Below are 20,591 nucleotides of genomic sequence, written 5' to 3' on the forward strand. Positions count from 1 at the left end.
ACCATGACCGCCCGGTTGCACACATTCAGCTGGGGCTGCCCGGGGACCAGGGCCTCCTGGTGCTGCTGAGCCACTGGGGTGATCCTGTGGAGGACGTTCAGGTACTCGGTGCTGGCAAAGCTGGAGACGAGAGAGCACCAGACCGGTGAGGTGGGGAGGGCCGTGATATGACAGGGTGGGTGCGGCGGGACACCCAGCTAGGCTCCCAGCTGGGCTAGAAAGAGGCCTGGGGACCAGGAGACCCAGATCTGTTTCTCTCAGGTGTGGCTGGCCCTGCCTCGACTGCCGCATCTCGCCCGCCCGTCTGACACTGTTGCCCCCAGGCCAACCCGGCTCCTCAACAACCCCCCCAGGCTGGTGCCCCTGCTCTGTTGGCTGTATCCCTTCCCCACACAGCCCCCAGGCTACTCAAAGTAGGTCCCAGGCGCGTTTCATGTCTTTCCAGGATTCGTCAAATGTACTGGGTCCATTTGACTAAGGGGCTTAGCCAGGTCCAGCAGTTTGGGGACGAGGCTCCTCTAAACACAGTGTGAGCACAGGTGGGAGGCTCCGGGAGGCTCTGCTCTCAGCCCTGCACAGTTCCGGCCCAGGCGGTGGCCCCAGGGTCTTCTTGCCCAGAGCCGTGCCCCCTAAGTGACCCTGGGCAGGTCATGTCCCAACCCAGGTCCGGGCCTCCTCTTCTGGAGCCCAGGATCGAGGTGCTGTGAGCCTGTGAGGGTAGGGCATGTCAGTGGGTGCCCAAGGGGGCGTCCAATTATAGCTGGGGCAATAAGCCTGAATGCCACAGCATCCCTGCACTGTGACAGTGTGGATCTAAGGAGGGCCCTCTCAGGAGGGTGAGGTCCACACAACCTCACTCTGAGCAGCGGGCGCCACCACCTCGCATTCCTGGGAATGTGGAGGCAGGAAGTGGTGCCCTCTGGCCACACCCACAGCCAGTGAGGGGCAGGGGCAGGAGCAGCATTTGTACCCAGCCTTGTCTACCTCAGCCAGCTCACTGCACCGACCTTCAGGTGGACATCTGACTCTTGAGAGGCCACACTGTACTCATTGCCACAGGGCGGGGTGATCAGAGGCTCAGCTGCCCCCTCTGTCCTCCTGACCTCGAGGGGTCCCGAGCCTGGGTGTTCATGTTCGCTCTAGCTGCGAGGGGATCAGCAAGGTGTGCTAAAGGCTCAGAGGCTGCGAGGGCAGGAATGTGCGCCCTGACCAGTCTGCCTATAAAAAAGCCCTGGTGGCCACTGACTTGAGGGAATGCTATTTCATCCACGGTGTTGGCCCTCCACGTTTCTTCCCCAAGGTCCCAGCCACTGAGCTGGATAGAGCTCCAATAGAGCGAGGTGCTGCTGAGAGATCCCCCAGGGCTCCCCAATAGCACGGAGAGGCCCCATCTGACCCCCAGGGGGTCCTTCTGGGCTGGCAGTGCTGCCGTCCATGTCCTCAGTGCTGCTTGTCATGGAAGAGGGTGGCCATGTGGGGAGGTTCCCATCCACACCATGCCTGGACCATCCCTCTCCACCGAGGCCATCCCCGAAAGCAGCTTGGGGCCGGAGTCCTGTCTGTCACTGGGCCACACAGAGTGAGGAGACAAACAGGGGAGACGGGGCACCTGGGGAGGAAAGGCCACGACACTCGCGCCCCACATGGAAAACTGCAGTACAGGTGTCAGAGCTCCAGGGGGAGGGGAGGCCCCACGCCTCCCTTCCTATGTTCATGCATCTCCGGTGTCCACACAGCATGCTGTCCCTTCTAGAAAACTCAGCACGTTGGTGTGGGCTTGCACTGCTTGGGCCTGGCTAACGTTTCCTTGGGGCTTCAAGGCCTCCTTGTGCCCTGCTCACCTGAGGGGGTACCTCTCCCCCGGGTCTCGTCCCAGGTGGAAGATGAGAGGCAGCTTCGTGTGCTCCTCCTGCGTGTGGGTGGTGACTCCCGAGATATTCTGTCCGGGGCAGAAGTCCACGCCCTGAAAGGAGAGGCAGGGAAGGCGGGTGAGCGTTGTCTCGGAGGGAGCACCTGCCACAAGGCCGGCCAGTCTGCCCTGAATGAGTCCCAGTGGTGAAGGGCCCAGCAGGCCGGAGGGTGGGCTCTACAGGGTGGACAGAGCCTTCCCACCAGCCACCCCTGGTCCCAGGGCTGCCGAGCAGCGATGCCCCATGTACTGACCCCTGGACTTTCCGGAACCCCCTTCTTCAACTATTTTAGCCCATCTCACATCTTGACTATCTCTAATTTCTTTTTCCTTCTTTCTTTAAATCTCACCTGTGGACCAGTTTATTGAATTTAGAGAGAAAAGAAGGGAGGGAGGGGGAGAGAGAAAAATATGGACGTGAGAAACATCAACTTCAGTTGGCTGCCTCCTTCCTGTACACACCCAACTGAGGGTTGAACTGAGACCTACATAGTACCCTGACCAGGAATCGAACCTGCAACCCTTCGGTGTACCGGATGATGCTCTAACCAACTGAGCCACCTGGCTTGACTACCTCTAATTTCTAGAGCAGTGATTTTCAACCTTTTTCATTTCGTGCACACATAAACTAGTTACTAAATTTCTGTGGCACACCAAAAAATGTTTTTTGCTGATCTGACAAAAAATAATATTTTTTTGATATAATTTTTTGATATAATTTTGATTCATTTGAACCAGATGGCTATTGTGTCGGCTGTTGACACGTTTTAAAAAATGTGACAGTCTAAAAGAAAAGAAGTCAGTGCCCTCTACTGCACAGTCAGGTGTGCATGTTTCAACTCTCGAGGTGCATTGGTTGAAAATCGCTCTTTCAGAGCAAAGCTTTTCACCATCACTCAATCCACTTCAAGGCTCAGCATTTGCTCAAGGCTCTTTCACACGGCCTGAAGGCTGGAGATACACAGAGACAGGAATGGCCCTCGGGGGACCCAAGTTAACAGGCAGGGACCCTAAAATGACAACAGTGAATATCTTCAAGAAACAGGAAGAGATAGAGCAGATAACACCAGGCCCCCCAAGGCTCAGGTGTGGCACCCAGGGCCCCTGGTACTCGGGCTATACCGCCTGATGCGCATCTGGAATGGGCTTCCGACGTCTGTGTGTGGTCTGAGCTTTGCCTGGGTCTTGGGGTGGCTCTGAGGCCCCAGGGTGGCCTTGGGCCAGGGGCTCCCTTGAAGCTGTGGCCTGCAGTCTGGAACTCTGTCCCTAAGGCCTGAAGGCTGTTCCTGGGTCTCTCCGACTTGGAAAAATTCCCCTGCCACCTGGGGAAATCGGAAGAGGCCAAGGGCCGCGTCCTGAGGCATTGGTGACCCCAGGGTCCCACGAGTGGCTTGGCGTCGGTCCCCAGCCAACACAGGGCACGACCGATGGGTCCGGAGATGTGGCCACGACTCACGTATGGTAACCACCTACAGGGCTTTCTGTGTTAGTGCTGCTGATGGGCAGACCATTTCTAAGCCCGGCGTGTCTGTCTGTAATCGACAGCTGGCCACTGGAGCAGTTAACATTATGCTTTTCAATAAAGCAGGGAAGTTAGGAGCCCACGAAATTCCATTTATCTGCACTGAGCAGTCCACTCCCGCGCCAGGGGCTGCGGTCCAAGTCACTGAGGGTGGCCAGCAGCGGGCACGCAGGACTACCAACGGGGAGGCCCTTTGGCCTTCCGGGAGCAGAGCTGCTAGAGAGCAAACGTGGACGGAACAGCGGGAGAGGTAACCGCAGTCAGCGTAAAAATGCTGAGCAGTTCAGGGAGAAGTATCTAAGTCTAGACAGAAGACACAAATTATAATTTGGATGCAAATCAAAGAAGCTATTTAATTAAGATCCCGCTAATTAGTACAGGGTTTTTCTCTTACAACTGTTGTCTTGTGAGGGAGGCCTCGCCCTGGGGGCATCACAGCTGAGCCAGCCTCCCGCTCCTCGTTCCTCCTCCAAGCAAGTGAACCTGCAGTGCCCGAGTGAACCCGCAGTGCCGCCCTGGCCTTGTTGGAGGGTGGGAAGGAGTGTGGGGGGGGAGTGTGCCCTGGAAATGCAGGCACTCTAAGGTGCTTCCCTCTGGCCTCTCACCCAGGGACTCAGGCGGCCCCCATGGTGGGAGGTCGTGGGCATGCGTACCTGGGGCAGTGGCCTCTAGTCCAGCCTCCACCATCCAATGGTCCTGAGGAGAGGGAAGACCCGGGGCTTGGGCTGGCGGCTGCCACACAACAGGACTCCAGGAATGGGGAGGGGGTTCCTATAGGGGGTGTGAGATGCCCCAGGACAAGCATATAGCCAGAAAGCTAAAAAGGTCCACTTGGGTGACCCCCAGACCTGGGGACCAGACTGGCACACCCACAGCTAGGCCATACCCCGGGCCCCCCCCTCAGGGCAGAATCAGCCCAGGACTGGCTGCTGGGCCCCAGCTGGGCCCTCTGGAGCCTCTGAACAGAGCTGTCCCTAAGGTGTTAATCCTCTGGAGGAGGCTCGAAGTCTCTGCTGGTGCTCGGTGGGGGGGGTGCTGATGGCCACAGGGCCCTTCAAACTTTGTACACTCCTTAGTTTCACTGATCCCTTTACTGACCCCTGGGGGCAGAAGGGCCATCAAACAACAGTGCAGCCGTCCCCAAGTGTGTGCTGTGACACAGTGAACCCACAGCCTGACCCTGTGCCCAGCAGAACGCCTTCTTGAGGAAGGCCCCCTCTGGTATGTGCACACTCGGGAGTGGGGTGGTTTGTGCTTCGCCTCCCGAGGGACGAAGGCCGTGTGCCCTTTGGAGCCCCAGGTGGGTGGGAGCTGGACTGTCTCACTTGGGTCCAGACCTGCCCTGAGAGGCCGTGAGAGTCCTCATGGCCACAGGGAGGCCTGGCGGGGGGGGGGGGGGGGGGGGGGTCTCTCAGAACACCAGCCACACCTGCCAGCTGGCCTCCCAGACTCCCAAACAGCCAATGATGGGGACCCTAGAGGCCAGGTGGGGGCTGTGGGTGTGATTAGGAGGGGCAGGGAGGGAGAAGCAAGGCCTCACAGCTGCCCCCTAGGGTCCCCAGACTGCCAGCCCCTGGGCTCCTCCTGGTTGCACCTACGGATTCTCAAAAAGGGCAAGCCAGGCATGGCCCAGCCTGCCGGGGAACAGGGACAGGAGGTGATGGCCACAAGTCAGAAGGGCCAGTGGGGGCTGGGGAGGTAAGTGTGGCCAGGGGACATGGCTCTGCCATGCTGCACACTGAGAGTTCTGGAAGAGGCCAGGCTGGGGGTTGCTGTCACGAAGTTCACGAAGCCCACAGGCCGCTCAGGAGCTCAGAGGGCAGAAGAGAAGCAAAGGTTCGCTTGGTCCAGCTGCACCGTCCCCACGCCAGAGTGTGTTTCAGGCACTGGGCCACACGGCAGCAGCACACGCCGTCCTCGGCTCTGCCCAAGTGCCCAGGTCTGCGCAAGGCACCTGGGTCTGGGCACCGCACGGGCGGCCCCTGGCTGTGCCGCCCACTCAGCCCGGGACCAGACCTGGGGCTACGAAATCTGCGATCTGCGTCCCGAGTGATGCGGAGTGTTCCAGTACTTAGGTTTTTCATTAACTTAAATTGCTTTTCCTCCCAATTACAGCACATTAGCAGGCTTTTCCTGTGCCTAAAGACCTGCACGCTGCAGGGAGGGGTTGTGGAGGAGGAGGCAGTGGCAGGCACAGCGGGCAGTGGCGGAAAGGTGCCCTGAGAGGCAGCGGGAATCGAGGACCAAGAGCTGAGAACTCTGGAGCCCTGCCTGTATGTGGCATTTTACCGACAAGCCCTTGGGGCAGACACCATGATGCGTGCACTCTGACAGCCCTTCAGAGGGGCCACAGAGCCCCTGACCAGGCCCGGAGGGGGACGAGCAGGAGGGGTTTGGGGGAAGGCACCCCAGGCTCCCCTGCACTTGGAGGTGTCTGGCTTGGGTCTGAGCCCGAGCCTGCCTAGAGGTTCCTTGCTCTGGGTGCTGGGTGGCCTGAGAGGGTGGGGTGCCCAGGATCCTAAGGGGCCGTCCTCATAGCCACACCACAGTGCCCCCAATTCTTGCCATGGATACACATGCAAGGGCGGAAGCACAAGACCACATGGCTGTCACCGTTCCAAAGAAGCCTGCTGCCAGCCCTTTCTGCCCGGCTGTGTCCCCTCAAGGACCAGGTATGGGGGTACAGAGTCACAGCCCCGAGCCTCCCTACCTGACTGAACTCCTCCCAGGAATTGGTCCAGGTCCAGAAGTGGGCCTTGTACTGGCCAAGGGTGACTGCCATCAGTGTGTTGCCACGGTAATAGAATATCGGCCTGTTAGGGAGGGAGGAGAGGGTCAGGAGACGTGAGGAGCTTGTGGGCACACGGTCAGGGCTGAGGCTTTATGGGAGTGACCATGCCAAAATCACATGGGCACTGGCTGCGAGGCCCCTGGCGCTGCGGGGTGAGCCCACGGTGCTCATCATCCTCGGCTTCGGGAGGCCCGGGTGGGACGAGGCGGCAGTGGACAGCTGCCAGAGCTCGGTCCTCCTGAGGGGCAGACGGCTCACTGGGCCCACCTTCCCTGCCCCACAGTAAAATGAAAAAAGGAAAGAACATAAGCCCATCTAATCCCTGCCCTAAACCCAGAACGGGGAGCAGGTCTCAGCTCAAGCTGAAGAGCAGCTGACTCTGGACACAGGTGCTCTGGTGCAGAGGAGGGAGGCAGGACTCGGCCAGGCTGCTGAGGTTTGTGGTAGCTGGTCACCCTGGCAGAGGGGTGTCCCTTCCTTGCTCCCACGGGCAGGGCAGAGTGATGGACCCCACAGGGAGGACACATCTCATGCCAGAAGGTCCCAGAGGTCTTATCTCCCGCTGCCCCAAGCCAGCCAGGTGAGGAAACCGGCTCTGTCAGCCAGCCCAGGCCCGTCTCTGGGTCACTGGGTGCTGTGAGGCTAGGCAGGGGACAGCACCCAGCAAGAACTAACCTGTCCGTCAGCTGGCCCTGCAGCATGGCGGGGAGGAGATCAAGGCCATCGGTCACCCTGTCGCTGGGTGGCTCCAGGCCCGCAAGGGACAGGCTGGTAGTGAAGAGGTCCATGATGCTGCCCAGCTGGTGGCTCACCTGAAATGGACACGTGTGGCCACTCGCTCAGGATACCCTGCCCTTGTGTGTGTGCCCTGCCGCCGTCCAGCTGGGTCTATAGAGGCATGCGTGCTCACACACACGGACAGGCAGCTGCATCCCTTACAACGTGCCCGCACATGAGAACACAATGTGCGTGTGTCTGCACGCGCCCAGCCCCGTCCACCTCACCCGGCCGGGCCCCCATCCCACCTGACCCCAGGCCTCCTAGAACTCCTTGCATCCCCGGGTGTCTGGCTGAGTGTGGCCACCACACAACTCTCCCACCGCAGGGCCTGAGAGGGAGGGACGACTCTCCTCATTGGAAGAGTGGCCTTGGGGACATCAGACAAGCTGTCTGACCCCAGACAGGCAGGACCCTGTCCTGTCCCCCACGCCAAGCCCCTGTCACTGCCCGGTGTCTGTGAGTGAGAGCCAGACAGGAAGGGGCAGACGCGGCCCCCCAGGGAGCCACCAGCAGCAGCATCCCACCTCAGGAGGCTGCCCTCTCTGAGCCCGGCTGTCATGTCGTTTTAACACTGACACTGTGAATTCCCGATTCAGGTACGAGTGCGGGTAGAAAACAGGACACCAAGGCCCAGAGCAGCATGGAGAGCAAGGGGTGGGGGCGGGGACAGAGGGGAGAGCAGATGGACTGGGGAGGGGGTGAGGCTGGCCCCTCTCCCAGAGGCTGCACCCTCCAAACATGATGGTCCAATTGCACAAAGCTGGCCGGGGGGAGGTCACCTCTTGGACAGGCCGAGGAGCAGACCGCTCCCAGCGAGGGGCTGCCCACAGGGCCAGGCGCACGTTTGCTTCCCGAGCACGGCTCCGCCTGTCCAGAACTGCTCCCACCCTTTTACTCCCAGACTCTGGATCTGGGAGCAAGAGCAGGTGGGGAGGGAGGGCCCCAGGGAGCCTGTGGGCAGGTCTGGCAAGGCCATCACCCCTCACTCCTGCCGCCCGCTGAGAACTGGAGCCACTGCCCAGCTCAGTGCTCTCCACACCCTGGCGCACGTTCCACTTCCTTTCCTCTGCACAGGGAGAAGCTGCGGAAACCGTGCACACGCGTGACAGCCACTGGTGTCATCTGTCCTGCAGCCCAGGGTAGGCTGGGGCACGAAGGTCAGCATTTGGCTCAAAAAGTCTGAAGCGGGGAGGAGACGGAGGCTCCCCTCTCTTCTCAGTTTTCTTTTTAGGAGGAAAGAAGGAAGGGAAGGAGGGAGGGGAAGAAAGAAAGAAAGAAAGAAAAAGGAAGGGAAATCCAGATACTTTAAGCCCTCTGGAAAAATAAATGAGGAGGAGAGATTGCAGTGCCGGGTGGGGGCAGCGTGGGAAGGAGCGGGTATCTGAAGTCCTCATATCAGCACAGACCAGCTGTGCGCACTCACGGAAGATGCTCTTTTTGAAAAATAGACGCTCTCCATGTGCACGTAATGCCTTGAAGAAAATGCAATTTGTCTGCCACGGGCCCGTGGCAGGAAGTCACCGAGGCTGTTCTCAGCACTTTCAAGACTTAACGCAGAATCAAAGGCTACAATTAATAAAGTCACCCCGCCAGGCGTGAAGGGGAGAGTTAAATATTTGAAACTGGTTGGACAAATGGCAGGGTGTTTTTAAATGAAATCCTCTCATAGTTATCACAGGGTGCAGGCCTGATAGCCCCGTCTAATTCAATTTCAGTGTGCGCCCTGAAACGCGGTGCAGGCAAGGCGGCTGAGCGAGCAGCTCTGTGCACTGCTCCTCCTCCAGGGAGCAGGGCCCGGAGGGGCAGGGAGCCAGGCAGGCAAGATGCAGAGGATCCCAAAGGCTGGAGGTTCCCCGGGGCAGAGCAGGTGGGGAAAGGGGTCCTAGGAGAGAGGCAGTGCGGGGAGGGGTGGGGAAGGAGGGTGGGCTCCACCCCCCACACCTGGGAGTCTGCTTCAGCTCTGCCACTTGCCAGCTGGGGGTCCCGGACCAGAGATTGCCTCTTGCTGGGCCTCAGCTGCCCACATGGAGAGTGGGGGTGATGAGGGTGACAGGCTCTCTGGGCTCTCCCCACTGACCTGGCTCCCGCCCCAGGGCCCAGTGTCCAGGAGTGCACGAGCTGGGTGGGCTCCAGACAGGCCCCCACTCTGGGCCCTGTTGAACAGTTTACCTTACCAGGGGTATCGAACCTGGGGCCCACGGGCCACATGCAGCCCAGGATGGCTGTGAATGCGGCCCAACACAAAATTGTAAATTTACTTAAAACTGATTTTTTTTGTGATTAGGTGTCATAATGTATTTACTATATGGCCCAACACAACTCTTCTTCCAGTATGGCCCAGAGATGCCAAAAGGTTGGACACCCCTGCCAGAGGAGGGGACTCAGGTTGTCAATCAGCTGACCTTAAACAGGGGCTGATCCTGGGGCCCTGTGAGACAGGACAGTGAGAAGTTGGGAAAATCCCCTGGGAAGGAGAACAGGGAAACGGAGGCAGACGGCTGGACACAGTGGCTGAGCAATTCACGGCCAGATACAAAAGGTCGCCTCCCTGGAGGTGTCATCTAGGCCTCAGCTGCATCTCAGCTCCAGGCCCGGAAAAGCAGCAGAACCAGGTGGGTGACGCTGGAACCAACTGCGATGACCGAAGGCCTCCTGCCCTGTCCCTGACCAATCAGTGGAGACGACGACCCTGAAAGCACCTGGAGAAGTGACGAATATTCTACAACCGCCCCGAGACTCCCCTAAGATTCCCGCCTGCAAGAGAGAGATAAAAGCCTCAAGACTCAAGACAAAGGACTCAGCTCACCATTCTCCTTCTGGGGAGCAGCCCCCACTGTTCCCTTTACCGTCTTCTGCCCACACTTCCTTCCCCCACAGGCATGGGTCTCCTGAACTCTAGGCAGTGGGCAGCGGCAGCTTGTCCCAGGCTGGTCCCCTGAACCTGTCCCCAAAGCCCCTCTTCTCTGACTGCCCAGTGAGCTGAGGTAGCCCAGCCCGGGCTCTCCTGTTGCTTCTTCTATGCTCGGCCCTTCTTTGTTCCTCTGTCCCCGGTTTTAATAAACATGCCCTCACAGCCCCCTGGACTCACGGTGTGAAGTCTGTCCTACACAAAGTCAAGAACCCACACACTCCAGCTGACCCTGGGCAGCCCCGCTCAGGGCCAGGCCCCCTGTCTGGTGGCACCTGGGTGGGCTCAGGGTAGTCAGAGGGTCCTAACACTGGGACAGGGGCAGGAGGGCCAGGGTGACAGGGTGACACTCGAACGGCCATTGCCGGCCTGCATGATGGAGGGAAGGAGGCACCAAGGGCTAAGACACCAGAAAAGATGAGGAAGTGGGTTCTCCCCGGAGCCTCCAGGAGGAGTGAGCCCTGAGGCCCCTGGTTTTAGCCCCGGGAGACGGTGCTGGACCCCACCCCCCAGGCTGAGAGAGCACTCGGGTGTGTGGCTCCAGCCCTTTGTCGCAGTGACTGTTCAGTGGCCACAGGACTCAGAGGCCCCTCGGGGTTCTGCTGTGAGTGTTCTCTGGGGAAGCTCACTGGAAGGGGAACGGCCAGCCGAAACAGTGACCCACAGCTTTCAAACGTTAGTCTGGACACCCCAAGGGTGTCTCAGTCAAGGTGCCTGGTTATAGAAGACCCGAGCCCTCAGCTGCTGGGGACCGAGTGAGGGCTCTGAGGAGCAGGACACACGCCACCTTGTCCAGCGGGAGGACCGGGCCACCCAGCCCTGTGGTTTGTACCGCGCGCTGCAGGCAGACCCCAGCCACACGGTCGGGCGGCTGCGGTCCCTGGGAGCGCGTCCGCAGAATGGTGGCCTGGGAGGTGAACTTTGGAAACGAAGGTTCTAGGGCCAAACAAGACTTAAAAAACGCAGCCTGCTCTATGCCCCTTCCGGCAGCTCACTGTACTCATCAGCACACTGGGGAGGGCTCTGACAGGTCCTGTGGGAAAGAAACCGGCTCCACTCGGCGGTGCTCGAGGCTGCCGTGCAGACTGACCACAGAAGCCTCCTCCCCCCACAGCAGCCACAAGCACCCCATGCCGTGTCCGTGGGAGGCCCCTCCAGTGCCCACCCCACACACCTTCCACTCACTAGCCATCCCCCCGAGGAAGCGCCCTGCTTGGAGAAGAGCAGCCAGTGGAGCGAGGGAGCGAGCGAGCAGGCCCACGAGGGGGCCAAGTCTCCACGCGCCAGAATGACCGCAGGCCCGGCCCCGTGGTCACCTCTGACTCACCTGGCCTGCCGGGATGTGACCGGGCCACCACGCAATCGCCGGCTCCCTCATTCCACCTTCGAATGTGGTCTGCTTCCCGCACAGGAAGGGGCCATTACTGCCTCCTGGGGAGGGAGGGAGGGAGAGGTGTTGCCCATTAGCTGTCTCTGCTCTGAGCCCCCAGGGCAACAACACACGCTCTGCTGGGCACTGGGCCCCACCCAGCCTTTGGAAGGTGGCACTGCCGATGCACCGAGGCACTGAGACCATCACGTAGGTGGAGGGCCGGCCACAGGGTCGGAACACCTTCAGATGGCTCTGACCCAGGCGCCCGCCCCAGGCCCCAGGTGTTCTGGTTGTACATCGTGTCCCATTTTTTCCGTCCTAAGATGAAGAGCCGGAGAAACTCAGTGCAGAACTGGAGAACTCAGAACTGGAGAATGCAGGGCTGGAGAACGTGACCGCCCTTCTTGGCACAGGATGCAGACACGCTCCCAGCGGAGCCACGGAGCGCACCCTGACCCAGGTCAACGGGACTCCCGCTGCTGTTCGGGTACGACCCTTCTTAAACGTTGGTGCCCACAAGTGTCCACGTGTGCTTGGGGTTGGGGAGCCCAGTCCCTGGGCCCCGGAGGGGTGTCCCACTGCGCACGAGATGCAGAGTCGTTTCTGGCAGGCCCTGCTGTGCGCAGGTGGTCCCTAACCCATGCTCGGGGAAGTGTCAGGGGGCAGAGCCCCAGCCCTGGCTGCCTGGACATCCTGCTGGCTCCCGAGGACAAACAGGGTGCAGAGGCTGCAGCATGAACCTCCCAGGGCTCGCCTCAGGCCCCCAGAAAACGGAGAAAACGAACTGGAGCAGCGTGTCTCTAGCAGGAAGCACCTCGGCCCATCCCTGCACCGGAACCTGAACGCCGCCTCCACGCATCGGCATGGGCGAGTCTCGGGTGAGCAGCGCCTACACATGAAGGGCGGCACGGGAGCGTGGACAGATTCTGAGTTTGTGAGCATAGGGAGAGTGAGGCCACGCACAGCACCACTCGGGGGACCTGCTCGTCCTGGGAAGTCAGGGCTCAGGGTGCTGGCGAGGGGTTCCCTTCTCCTTCTGTTCCTCAGGCTGGTGGCAGGTGCGTGGATTTTCACCGCATCGTCACTTGGACTTGAGAGCTGTACACAGACGTTTCTGTCCGCACGTGCCGTTCCACACTGCAGAAATGAAGACTGCGGTGGATTAGGCTGAAGCCTGCACTGGGAGGCTGGTGGTTCTGGCAAGGCTGGGCTCTCAGGGCAGGGCTCTCCTGAGGATCCCATTTGGGGGCTGGTGGTGACATCAACATTCAGCTGGCCCGGGGCCTCTGCTAGGAGATGGGGGTCCAGTCCTCTCCGAGACTGTCAGTTGCAAGAAGACGAAGACCCCCCAGAAGTGGGGCTGGGTCACGGATGGACCACACAGCATCCTTGGGGCCCTGGACCAGCTGGGCCTGGACCCGGAACTGCTGCTCTGTCTTCAGCAGGGTTTCTTCTTGACTTGAGCCAGCTGGGCTGTTCCTGTCAATTGAAATCCTGAAGCCCCTGAAAGCCCCCGACCACAGGGTCTCCCAGTGCCTGCGCATGCAGGCCTGTCCCTGGGGGGTTTCCTGCTATCTGTGGCCTTCCCTCCAGAGCTGTCTGGGTGCCTCAGGGCCCTCCACAGGCCCCAGCATTTTGTTAGAAGAATGGGGTCAAAAGATAAGCAGCCACTAGGTGAAACTCTAACAGGACAACAAAACGCCAGAGTGCATGCGGCTGGCTCACTCTGTGAGATGGAGGTCAGAGATCACTGAAGGACCTGGGGTCACAGGCCTCGGGAGGCCTGCAGGCCTGGCTGGCTCCTGCACAGAGACCCAGAGCAGGTCTGGGGGATGTGGGGCTCTGGGTGCTTCCATTAGCCAGCACTGCGTGGGGGGGCCTTGGTCCCTTCCTTCGTGGGCACCACCCCTCATGAGGTTGTGGTGAGGGAGCTTTGGGGGGCAGGGGTCTGGGCTTAGCTGTCAGGGGGGCTGGGAAGTGTGTCTGCTGCATTTTTAGCTCCCGAGGGAGGTGGTCATTGCCACCACATGCAGGGAGGGTCCCTAAACTCAGAAAAAGGGGCAAGTGTGGCTGATAAGGCACAGGACAATGGCCACCATGTCTGGAATAAAAACGCTGATGGAGAACATCAGCGCTTCACAGAAGAAAGACCAGAAGTGACCTCATTCAGCTCCTAAATGTGCAGGAAGCTGAGGTGACCTGCTCCTAGGGCCAATCAGTGGCACAGCTAGGACAGGGTGGCAGTCCTGGCCTCCGTCTCCATCTCCCCCCACTGACTCTCCCTCCTGACCAGGCCCCTCTGCGGAAGCTGAAACAACAAACAACTCAGAAGAGGGGCCTGGGCAGTTGCTGTTTCACACACTGACACACCCTTCCTGGGCCAGGAAAGGCCAAGGTGCTCCAGCCTTTCTGGGGAGAAGAGTCACAAAACTCAGGTGCTGGCAGGCAGCCCCACCGTCTTGTGAGTGGCTGGGCCCCAGCCAATCCCACGGGGCAGCTCTTGCGTCTCCCTCCTCACATCTGCTCCCACTAGACGGGGCCCGAGAGGACAGTGCGCATCTCCCTTACGGAGCAGCCCTCTTGGGGGAGAGTGGGCACCTCCCCCGTGGCTGGGCCCTGTGGGCTGAGCCCCCTTCACACTCTGCCCCCAGGGGTGCCTGAGGGGACCCAGAGTGTCTCAGGGGGCCAGAGTTCCCGAGTGCAGCCTTGTCTGGGGAGGGAACACCCTGAATACTTGCCTTGTTTGGGAGCAGAAATGAGGGCAGCACCATTGTCGGATGTGAAGAAAACAAACGTGTTCTCCGCGATCCTCAGGTCCGTAAGAAGGTTCAGGATTTTCCCCACGCTGTCGTCGATCTCCCGGACAGCATCCCCGTACCTATGGGGAAGATTTGCCAGGTGCCCGAGGGCACCAGTGTGATCAAACAGCAGTTAAATCGTAACTTCAGGGACGGACGATGAAATGGACTGGCTAAATTCACAGAGGAGGAGGAAAGTTCAAGTTCTCAGAGCTGGTCTAGGAGAGAGCTGCCCACACCACTGTAGCATTCCTCCCACTCATCCTGGGCTGGTGGATAGCTTCAGAGGCACAAATGCTTCTGTCTTTCTCTACAACTGATCATTAAAAACATGACAGCATTGAATGCCATGTCCCTGGAAGTAATCAAGCATGGCTGAACCTCCCAAGTGTATGTATGTGGGGGGGTCTATGTCTCCACAACCAAGGACTCACCGCCCTCGCTGACTGGTGCCCAAGAAAGGCTTAGAGGCATAAACAGGTGCATGCGTGGCGTCGATGGCCCAGTAGAGGAAGAAGGGGCGCTGGGCTGCCTGCTGCCTCTTAATGAAATCCAGAGCTTCCTGGGGAGAAGAACACACCGTGAGCCTCTGCCCGGAGGCGGACACCCCCCCACCCCACCCCACCCGGCCGCCCCGGAGCCGGACCAGCCGGGCTTCAGTTACCTGTAAGTAGATCTGGGTCAGGTTGGCTTCTCCAGTTTTCGTATTAATTGGAAATTCTTCATAAAATCTGAATGAACACACCCAGACAGAAATCAGATTTCAGGTAAAAAAAAAGCCTCTTCTCCATGATTTCATAGGCAAACTCACGAGCCTCATTTAAAAGAATGACGGAAACGTTCAATCTACGAACAAATGCAATTGGAAGCTCACGCTGCTCCTGAGGTCACGGTCAACGTGGGGCTGAGCCTGGGCATTGTCTGGGAGAAGGATGGGGAGCGCCGTAAAAGGACAGAGAGGACAGTGAGCGAGAGGCAGGCAGGAGGCACTTGGGCCTGGGGTGACATTAATGAGTGTGGGTTTGCTTTCTGAGGCGACACAAACATCCCAGATGTGTGGGTGACGGCTGCATGGCTGTGAGTGTGCCAGAAAGCCCTGAACTGTGTACTTTAAATGGGTGAACTGTCTCGTGTGCAAATTCTCTTAATAAAGCTACTACTGAAAAAGGTAATGAGCGGCTCTGACCAGCGTGCCTCAGTTGGCTAGGCGTCGTCCTGCAAAGTGAAAGGTCACCAGTTAGGTTCTGGTCAGGGCACGTGCCGGGGTTGCAGGTCTGGTCCCCCGCTGGGGTGCACATGAGAGGCAAACGATAGATGTTTCTCTCTCACCCAATGTTTCTTTCCCTCTCTCCTTCCCTTCCCCCCTTCTCTAAAAAGAAAATCTTAAAAAAAAAAGAAAAAGGCAACAAATGGGCCTAGTGTCTTGGTCTACTGATATATAATGAGGTCCAACCAAAAATTAATAATGAAAAAGGATGAAACAAGATGAAGCCAAGCAAGACTCACGAAAGACCAGGGTCCCGCCTGCCATGGCCATACTCCGGCACCCCACTGCCAGGCTGCAGGCAAGACCAGGGCTGTCCCGGGGCCGCCTGGCCTTCAGGTGGCGACTCACTCCTGGCAGGCTCGGAAGCAAGCCTCATCCCATCAGGCCCTCTGTGCTGATGCCGATGTCCTCAGCACCTAGCGTGCAGCTGAAACGTCAACGTTGTGAGGGCAGAGGGCAGAGGGCCTTTGAAACGGGCCCAGGACCTGCCAATGGGCTGCATGGACCTGAGCCTGGAAACCGCGTGAATGGCTACCGTGTGGACAAACCTTGTTCTGGAGAGCATCTTTGGCTCTCCTATTTTCTTTCTCTTTCTCGTCCTCTTTTTCTCTGTCTCTTTCTCTCACTGTCCTAAATTGTTTATCAGGTAAGAATTTTACAAACCACAGAAAGCTCATAGTTCCTAAAAAGGTGAGAGATCCCCTAGGTGTGGCTGAGCAGTAGCCCAGGCCATGAGTCCTAGAAGGTTCTGGGCAGGGCCACCAGCTGCCAAAGCAGGGCCCAGCGTCCCGGGACACCAGTGCTGGTGGGAAGGTGCTTCCAGAAACTCCGTCCAGCTCCTGGGCAGCCACAGGGGCAAGGCTGCTGGGCTCGGCACCGAAGGGCGAGAAGGGAAGGGACTGTTACCTGCCGACCATCTCCCAGTCCCGGTACACAGGGATGTTGGGCCTGGCCCTGTTGTCATAAGGTCCAAAGTGACAGTTGGGGGATCCAAACCACTCATCAAATCCATGCTTCAGGGGGTGGAACTGAGGCCTGTGGCCCAGATGCCTAGGAACAGGAATCCAGGACAGTTCAGGAAGCCCCGCACAGGGACACCCCAAAGTTCCGAGCAGCAACACCCCAGTACCTTCGCAGAGCAGTCAATGAGGTAAACATTTCCCCAGCACCCGAAGCGTGCTAAGCCCGGCACAGAAAGACCCTGCCCTCAAGGCGGCATCAGGACCACTTGCCTCCCCCAGCGAACTCCGCCAGGTTGACAGCTAAGGGTCAGGCTGCAGTAGGGCCAGGACGGGCTGCTGCTGCTGCTCACCAGCTCGGTGCCCCGGCCAGGAAGGAGGACGGGCATGACCAGAAGAAAATACAGCAATGCGTCTACAGGGTGACAACTGCCAACTGCTCAGATACCCAGGTGCTTGCTTGGAACCGAGTGGCTGACTACAAGCTCCTGCCACACACCGTGGGTGCCATGCAAGACCGAGAGCGCTTCTCGCTGGGTCGTGCCCTGCTCTCCCCTCCTCACATGCCCCTTACTCTTGGGGGCGCCTAATGCAGGGTCCTCTCGCCAATGAGAGGTGCTGAGATGCACCCATCCGAATTGGGATCTACTGGTGGTTGAGCCCGGCCCCACGTGTTCTTGGGAGTACAGGGCTATGAAGGTAGTTCTGGAGCACAGCGGTTCTGGGTTCTGGCCCTGCAGAGAGCGCCAACCCCACCCTGCAGAATGGATGGTTTTCCTAGGTTTTTGTTTGCGGAAAGCCTCCTGCAGAGACGAGTTTGGAAAGCTGCATCCCTCGAGCACAGGGAACAGGGTCCTGTCCCTCTGCTGCACTTGGGCAGGCCCCTTCATGACCACTCAAGAGGCCCTGCAGCGGGTCTCACAAGTCCCAAGTCCCAAGTCCCCGTGAGCTCAGTGCCGCAGTCAGTCACTCAGTCAGAGAGAACCCGACATTCGGCAGGGAGAGAGGCCGGCCCAGTGCAGGCCATAACTGAGCCAGCCAGCCTGAGTCTGGGCAACAGTAAGTGTGTCTCTTGGGACCCCAGTTCCCCACTGCTGGTTCCAAAATGCTCTGCCTCCACGCAGCTGCCTGGTGCCCACCTTGGGCCTCTGCAGCCTCTCTGCCAGGTGTGTGTCGGCTCTGCGGTGACCTCTGGGCTTTGTGCTTCCTATTTATGACTTGTGTCTTCTCTGGGCTGCTGCCACATGCCCAGTCATTTCCAAATGCCTCACTCTAGCACTGGCAGTGTGTGACTCTCTTTTGTTCCTATGTCCCTTAGCTCAAATGGCCTTTGCTTGGCAGAAATACCACCCAGGGTCCTGTTCATGCTAAGCTGTCAATTCCAAGTGCTTATTTCAAAGCAGCAGCAGGGCCAGCCCTACCCAAAGGCAAGTGGGGTCTGCATCACATCTCAGCTTGCTGGGGCTCAGGGAAGATGGAGTGGCCTCTACAGGAGACCAAATTCCATCCACCCCAGGCCTTGGTTAGGCCGAGGAAACCCAGATCCGTGGTGCTGGGGCCCAGAGGCAGGATGTCAGGGCAGTCACAACCATGCCAGCCAACATCCCCCCACTATGGACGGACCCCCACTGAGACTGGGAACTCTGCTGGGCCTCCCAGACCCCATCCTCACTCTGGCCATGGCCGCCCTGACCCTGGCCCACCAGCCAGCGCTGTGTCCACCTCCTCGAGTTCACCCAGAGCTACTTCTCTGGGCCCTGCCCAATTCTCTTCTGCATCTGTGCTCACCTCTCCTCATGGAGATACACTTCCATTCCAGCTCTGGCTACCCCCATCAATGACTATGAGTGGGAGGCTGCCAGACCCAGGGAAGAGCTGCCAGGCCAGGCACTGAGTTCTGGTCACTGGGGGTTCTCCCTTCTGCCAGCGCAGCCCTGACACAGCTCTGGCAGGCCTCACAGCTGGCCTCTGCCTTCTAATGCTTTGCACCGTGCGGGCAACAAGGGCTCCTGCAGCCAAATATGCCTCCACCAGCTCTGCTGTGCAGCCGCCACCTCCTCTGGGCTTGCCTGCCTGGCAGACAGCTCTCGGCTTGTCTCAGGAGGCAGAAAGCGTTCATTAGGCAGCCTCGTAAGATCACCTCTGACGATTACTCTCCCAGTGTCTGCAGACCGCCTATCCCTGTGACGATCAACATGCAAAGAGCAGCAGTTCCCAAGGGGCACAGACAAGACGTTCATCCTTGAGAGAGCAATACTGCTGAGTGTCAGAGTGATTACGGGAAAATCATTCACAGTGTGTTGAAAATCATGGGAGGCTTCCTGTAGGAAGTGGGCTTCCTGTTTCCCAAAGGCCTCAACACCCAGAAAAAAAATGAGGATGTCTGACCTTTACACTAACCCACTTAGGCATCCTCAGGGAGTAAGCGACAGGAACCACTTAACATGCTTAAAACAGCGTGAACACCACATGTGGTCATGTGAGCCTCTTCAGTCGTGATCATTTAACACCAGGGACTCCATACTGCATGACCACATGACGATTCTCTACCTTCTGTTTGCTGCTGCTTCTTTTTTTGCTTCTCAATGTTTTTTATCCCAGGATTTTAAAGACTATTATACAATATTTCCGAATGACACAGAAACACCTCTGTAACCACAGCAGTCTCAGCATGGCTTCTTCTGGGCATCCCTAGCTACTGGGCTCCTGTGCAGCCAGACCTCAGGCAGTTCTCAGTGATGGCTGTCCTGTAGTTCAGCTGCAATGTGAGTGGTCGTGGGAGGTTGTGAGCACATTGACCTACTCTGCTACCCTGACCATTGGTTGCTTCTGCATTTCACCACCAGACAGAGCCCTTGTGCTTGCTGATGGAGTGCGTCATCCACAGCAGTACCGCGAGTGTCATGGTGTGGCTCCTTTGGTGACGCCGTGGCAGCAGGCAGTACAGGGAGCAGACGGAGAGAAGGGACAGGTGGTGGGGGTGTGCAATATTCGAGAACGATGGGCTCCCGACCACACTCTGGTCTGGAGATGGGAAGCCCCAGTGGCACGGCCACCCCAGCTTCTAAAGTAATGCTTCAGGCATCTAAATGGACCTGGAACCCAAAGACACCATTTCCCACCCAGGAGGTTTCCCTGTTTGGAGATGTTTAGCAATGGCTCTGTGTGAACACGCCCAGCCCGGCAAGTGTCAGCACTCACCACTTGCCCACGATCTTGCTGACGTAGCCGGCCTGCTTCAGCAGCTTGGGCAGGAGCAGCTCAGTGTCTGGGATGCCGCCCACGATCTCCTGTGGCGTGTAAGCTGGAAGAGCACCACAGTGTGTGAACCACCCACACCCACAGAGCAGGCTGTGCTGCAGAGGATAACAGAGTTGAACACTGGCCTTTCTGAGTCAATGGGAAAAGCTGGTGAGGAGCTGACACTGGTGCATGGTACTTTTAGGGCCTTCCAGGTCCCTCCCCAGAGTGAGCACAGTACTGGGTGGGGATGGACAGGGCAGACTGTGCCCCTTACCCCAGAAGAGCTGGGACTATCAGGCAGAGTCCCCAGCTCTTACCCTTTCTGCTGATTTGCCCAGAGGTCTCCAGAAAATGCCATCTGATGCCATGAGGGTCCCACCCATGCTGGGCTCCCCTCTGCTTTCTATACTATGTTTCTCCAAGGGCTGTGCCCTACTAACTTCCCAGTACCTGGCTTCCTCCGGCAGCAGCCCCTTGCGGGGGGCAGAGTGCTCAACTCACAGGCTGTCAGGCAGTCCTGGGATAGGATACGGCAGGGAAGGACCAGTGTGCCATGCTCATCGGACTTGGCCACCCTCCTCAAAGCAGGAGGCAGGAGCAAGCTCTGCCCCGAGTCCCTAAGACCTCACATTAACCTCACCTTCCTTTCTACTTGCCTAAAATGCACAATTTTTGATGAAAGTGCTGCGACCTGTTTTATCCCAGACAAAGCCCTTAACCATGGGTAGTAAATGCTGTCCTGGAGAAGGAAGGTCCCATGTGAGAATGGGGGATAGATGGTGCCCTGCCCCCTCTGGTCCCCAGCCTCCCAGATGTTCAGCACGGCCCAGCGCACACGCACCATTCCTGGCCTGCCCGTTGGTGGTGTAGAAGCCATTGCGAATGGGCAGACGTCCAGTGAGCAGGGCCGCCCTGGCTGTGTGGAGGCGAAAAAAATGGAGACATGGTGAGAACACCTGGCGAGTCAGGGTACTCTGTGGAGCTTCCCAGTGCGTCAGCCTCCGAGTTGGGTGGGCAGGCCATCCCAGCACCGACTGGCTCA

The 20,591-nt window shown here is 58.6% G+C and overlaps 1 protein-coding gene across 4 annotated transcripts in view; it reads right to left on the reverse strand.

Moving 5' to 3' along the window:
• Window positions 1-20,591, reverse strand: part of GALNS (galactosamine (N-acetyl)-6-sulfatase) — a 36,995-nt gene that overhangs the window by 7,862 nt on the left and 8,542 nt on the right. For 2 of the 4 annotated variants that reach the window (XR_004900118.1, XM_028501924.2), the window contains exons 3-13: window positions 20,391-20,465; window positions 19,508-19,610; window positions 16,254-16,397; window positions 14,745-14,811; window positions 14,515-14,642; window positions 14,021-14,160; window positions 11,238-11,341; window positions 6,898-7,034; window positions 6,142-6,244; window positions 1,842-1,963; window positions 3-120 (exon numbers count right to left, since the gene is read on the reverse strand). Coding sequence is in view for 2 of the 4 variants with exons in the window: in XM_028501924.2 (XP_028357725.1) it covers window positions 3-120; window positions 1,842-1,963; window positions 6,142-6,244; window positions 6,898-7,034; window positions 11,238-11,341; window positions 14,021-14,160; window positions 14,515-14,642; window positions 14,745-14,811; window positions 16,254-16,397; window positions 19,508-19,610; window positions 20,391-20,465 (1,241 nt within the window). In the remaining 2 variants the exon portion in view is untranslated. The remainder of the gene's footprint in view (window positions 1-2; window positions 121-1,841; window positions 1,964-6,141; window positions 6,245-6,897; window positions 7,035-11,237; window positions 11,342-14,020; window positions 14,161-14,514; window positions 14,643-14,744; window positions 14,812-16,253; window positions 16,398-19,507; window positions 19,611-20,390; window positions 20,466-20,591) is intronic. The other 2 variants (XR_004900119.1, XM_036012400.1) reach the window with 2 other exon arrangements.

The sequence above is a fragment of the Phyllostomus discolor genome, chromosome 12 (genome assembly GCF_004126475.2).
Source record: "Phyllostomus discolor isolate MPI-MPIP mPhyDis1 chromosome 12, mPhyDis1.pri.v3, whole genome shotgun sequence".
In the NCBI taxonomy this organism is placed as follows: Eukaryota; Metazoa; Chordata; class Mammalia; order Chiroptera; family Phyllostomidae; genus Phyllostomus; species Phyllostomus discolor.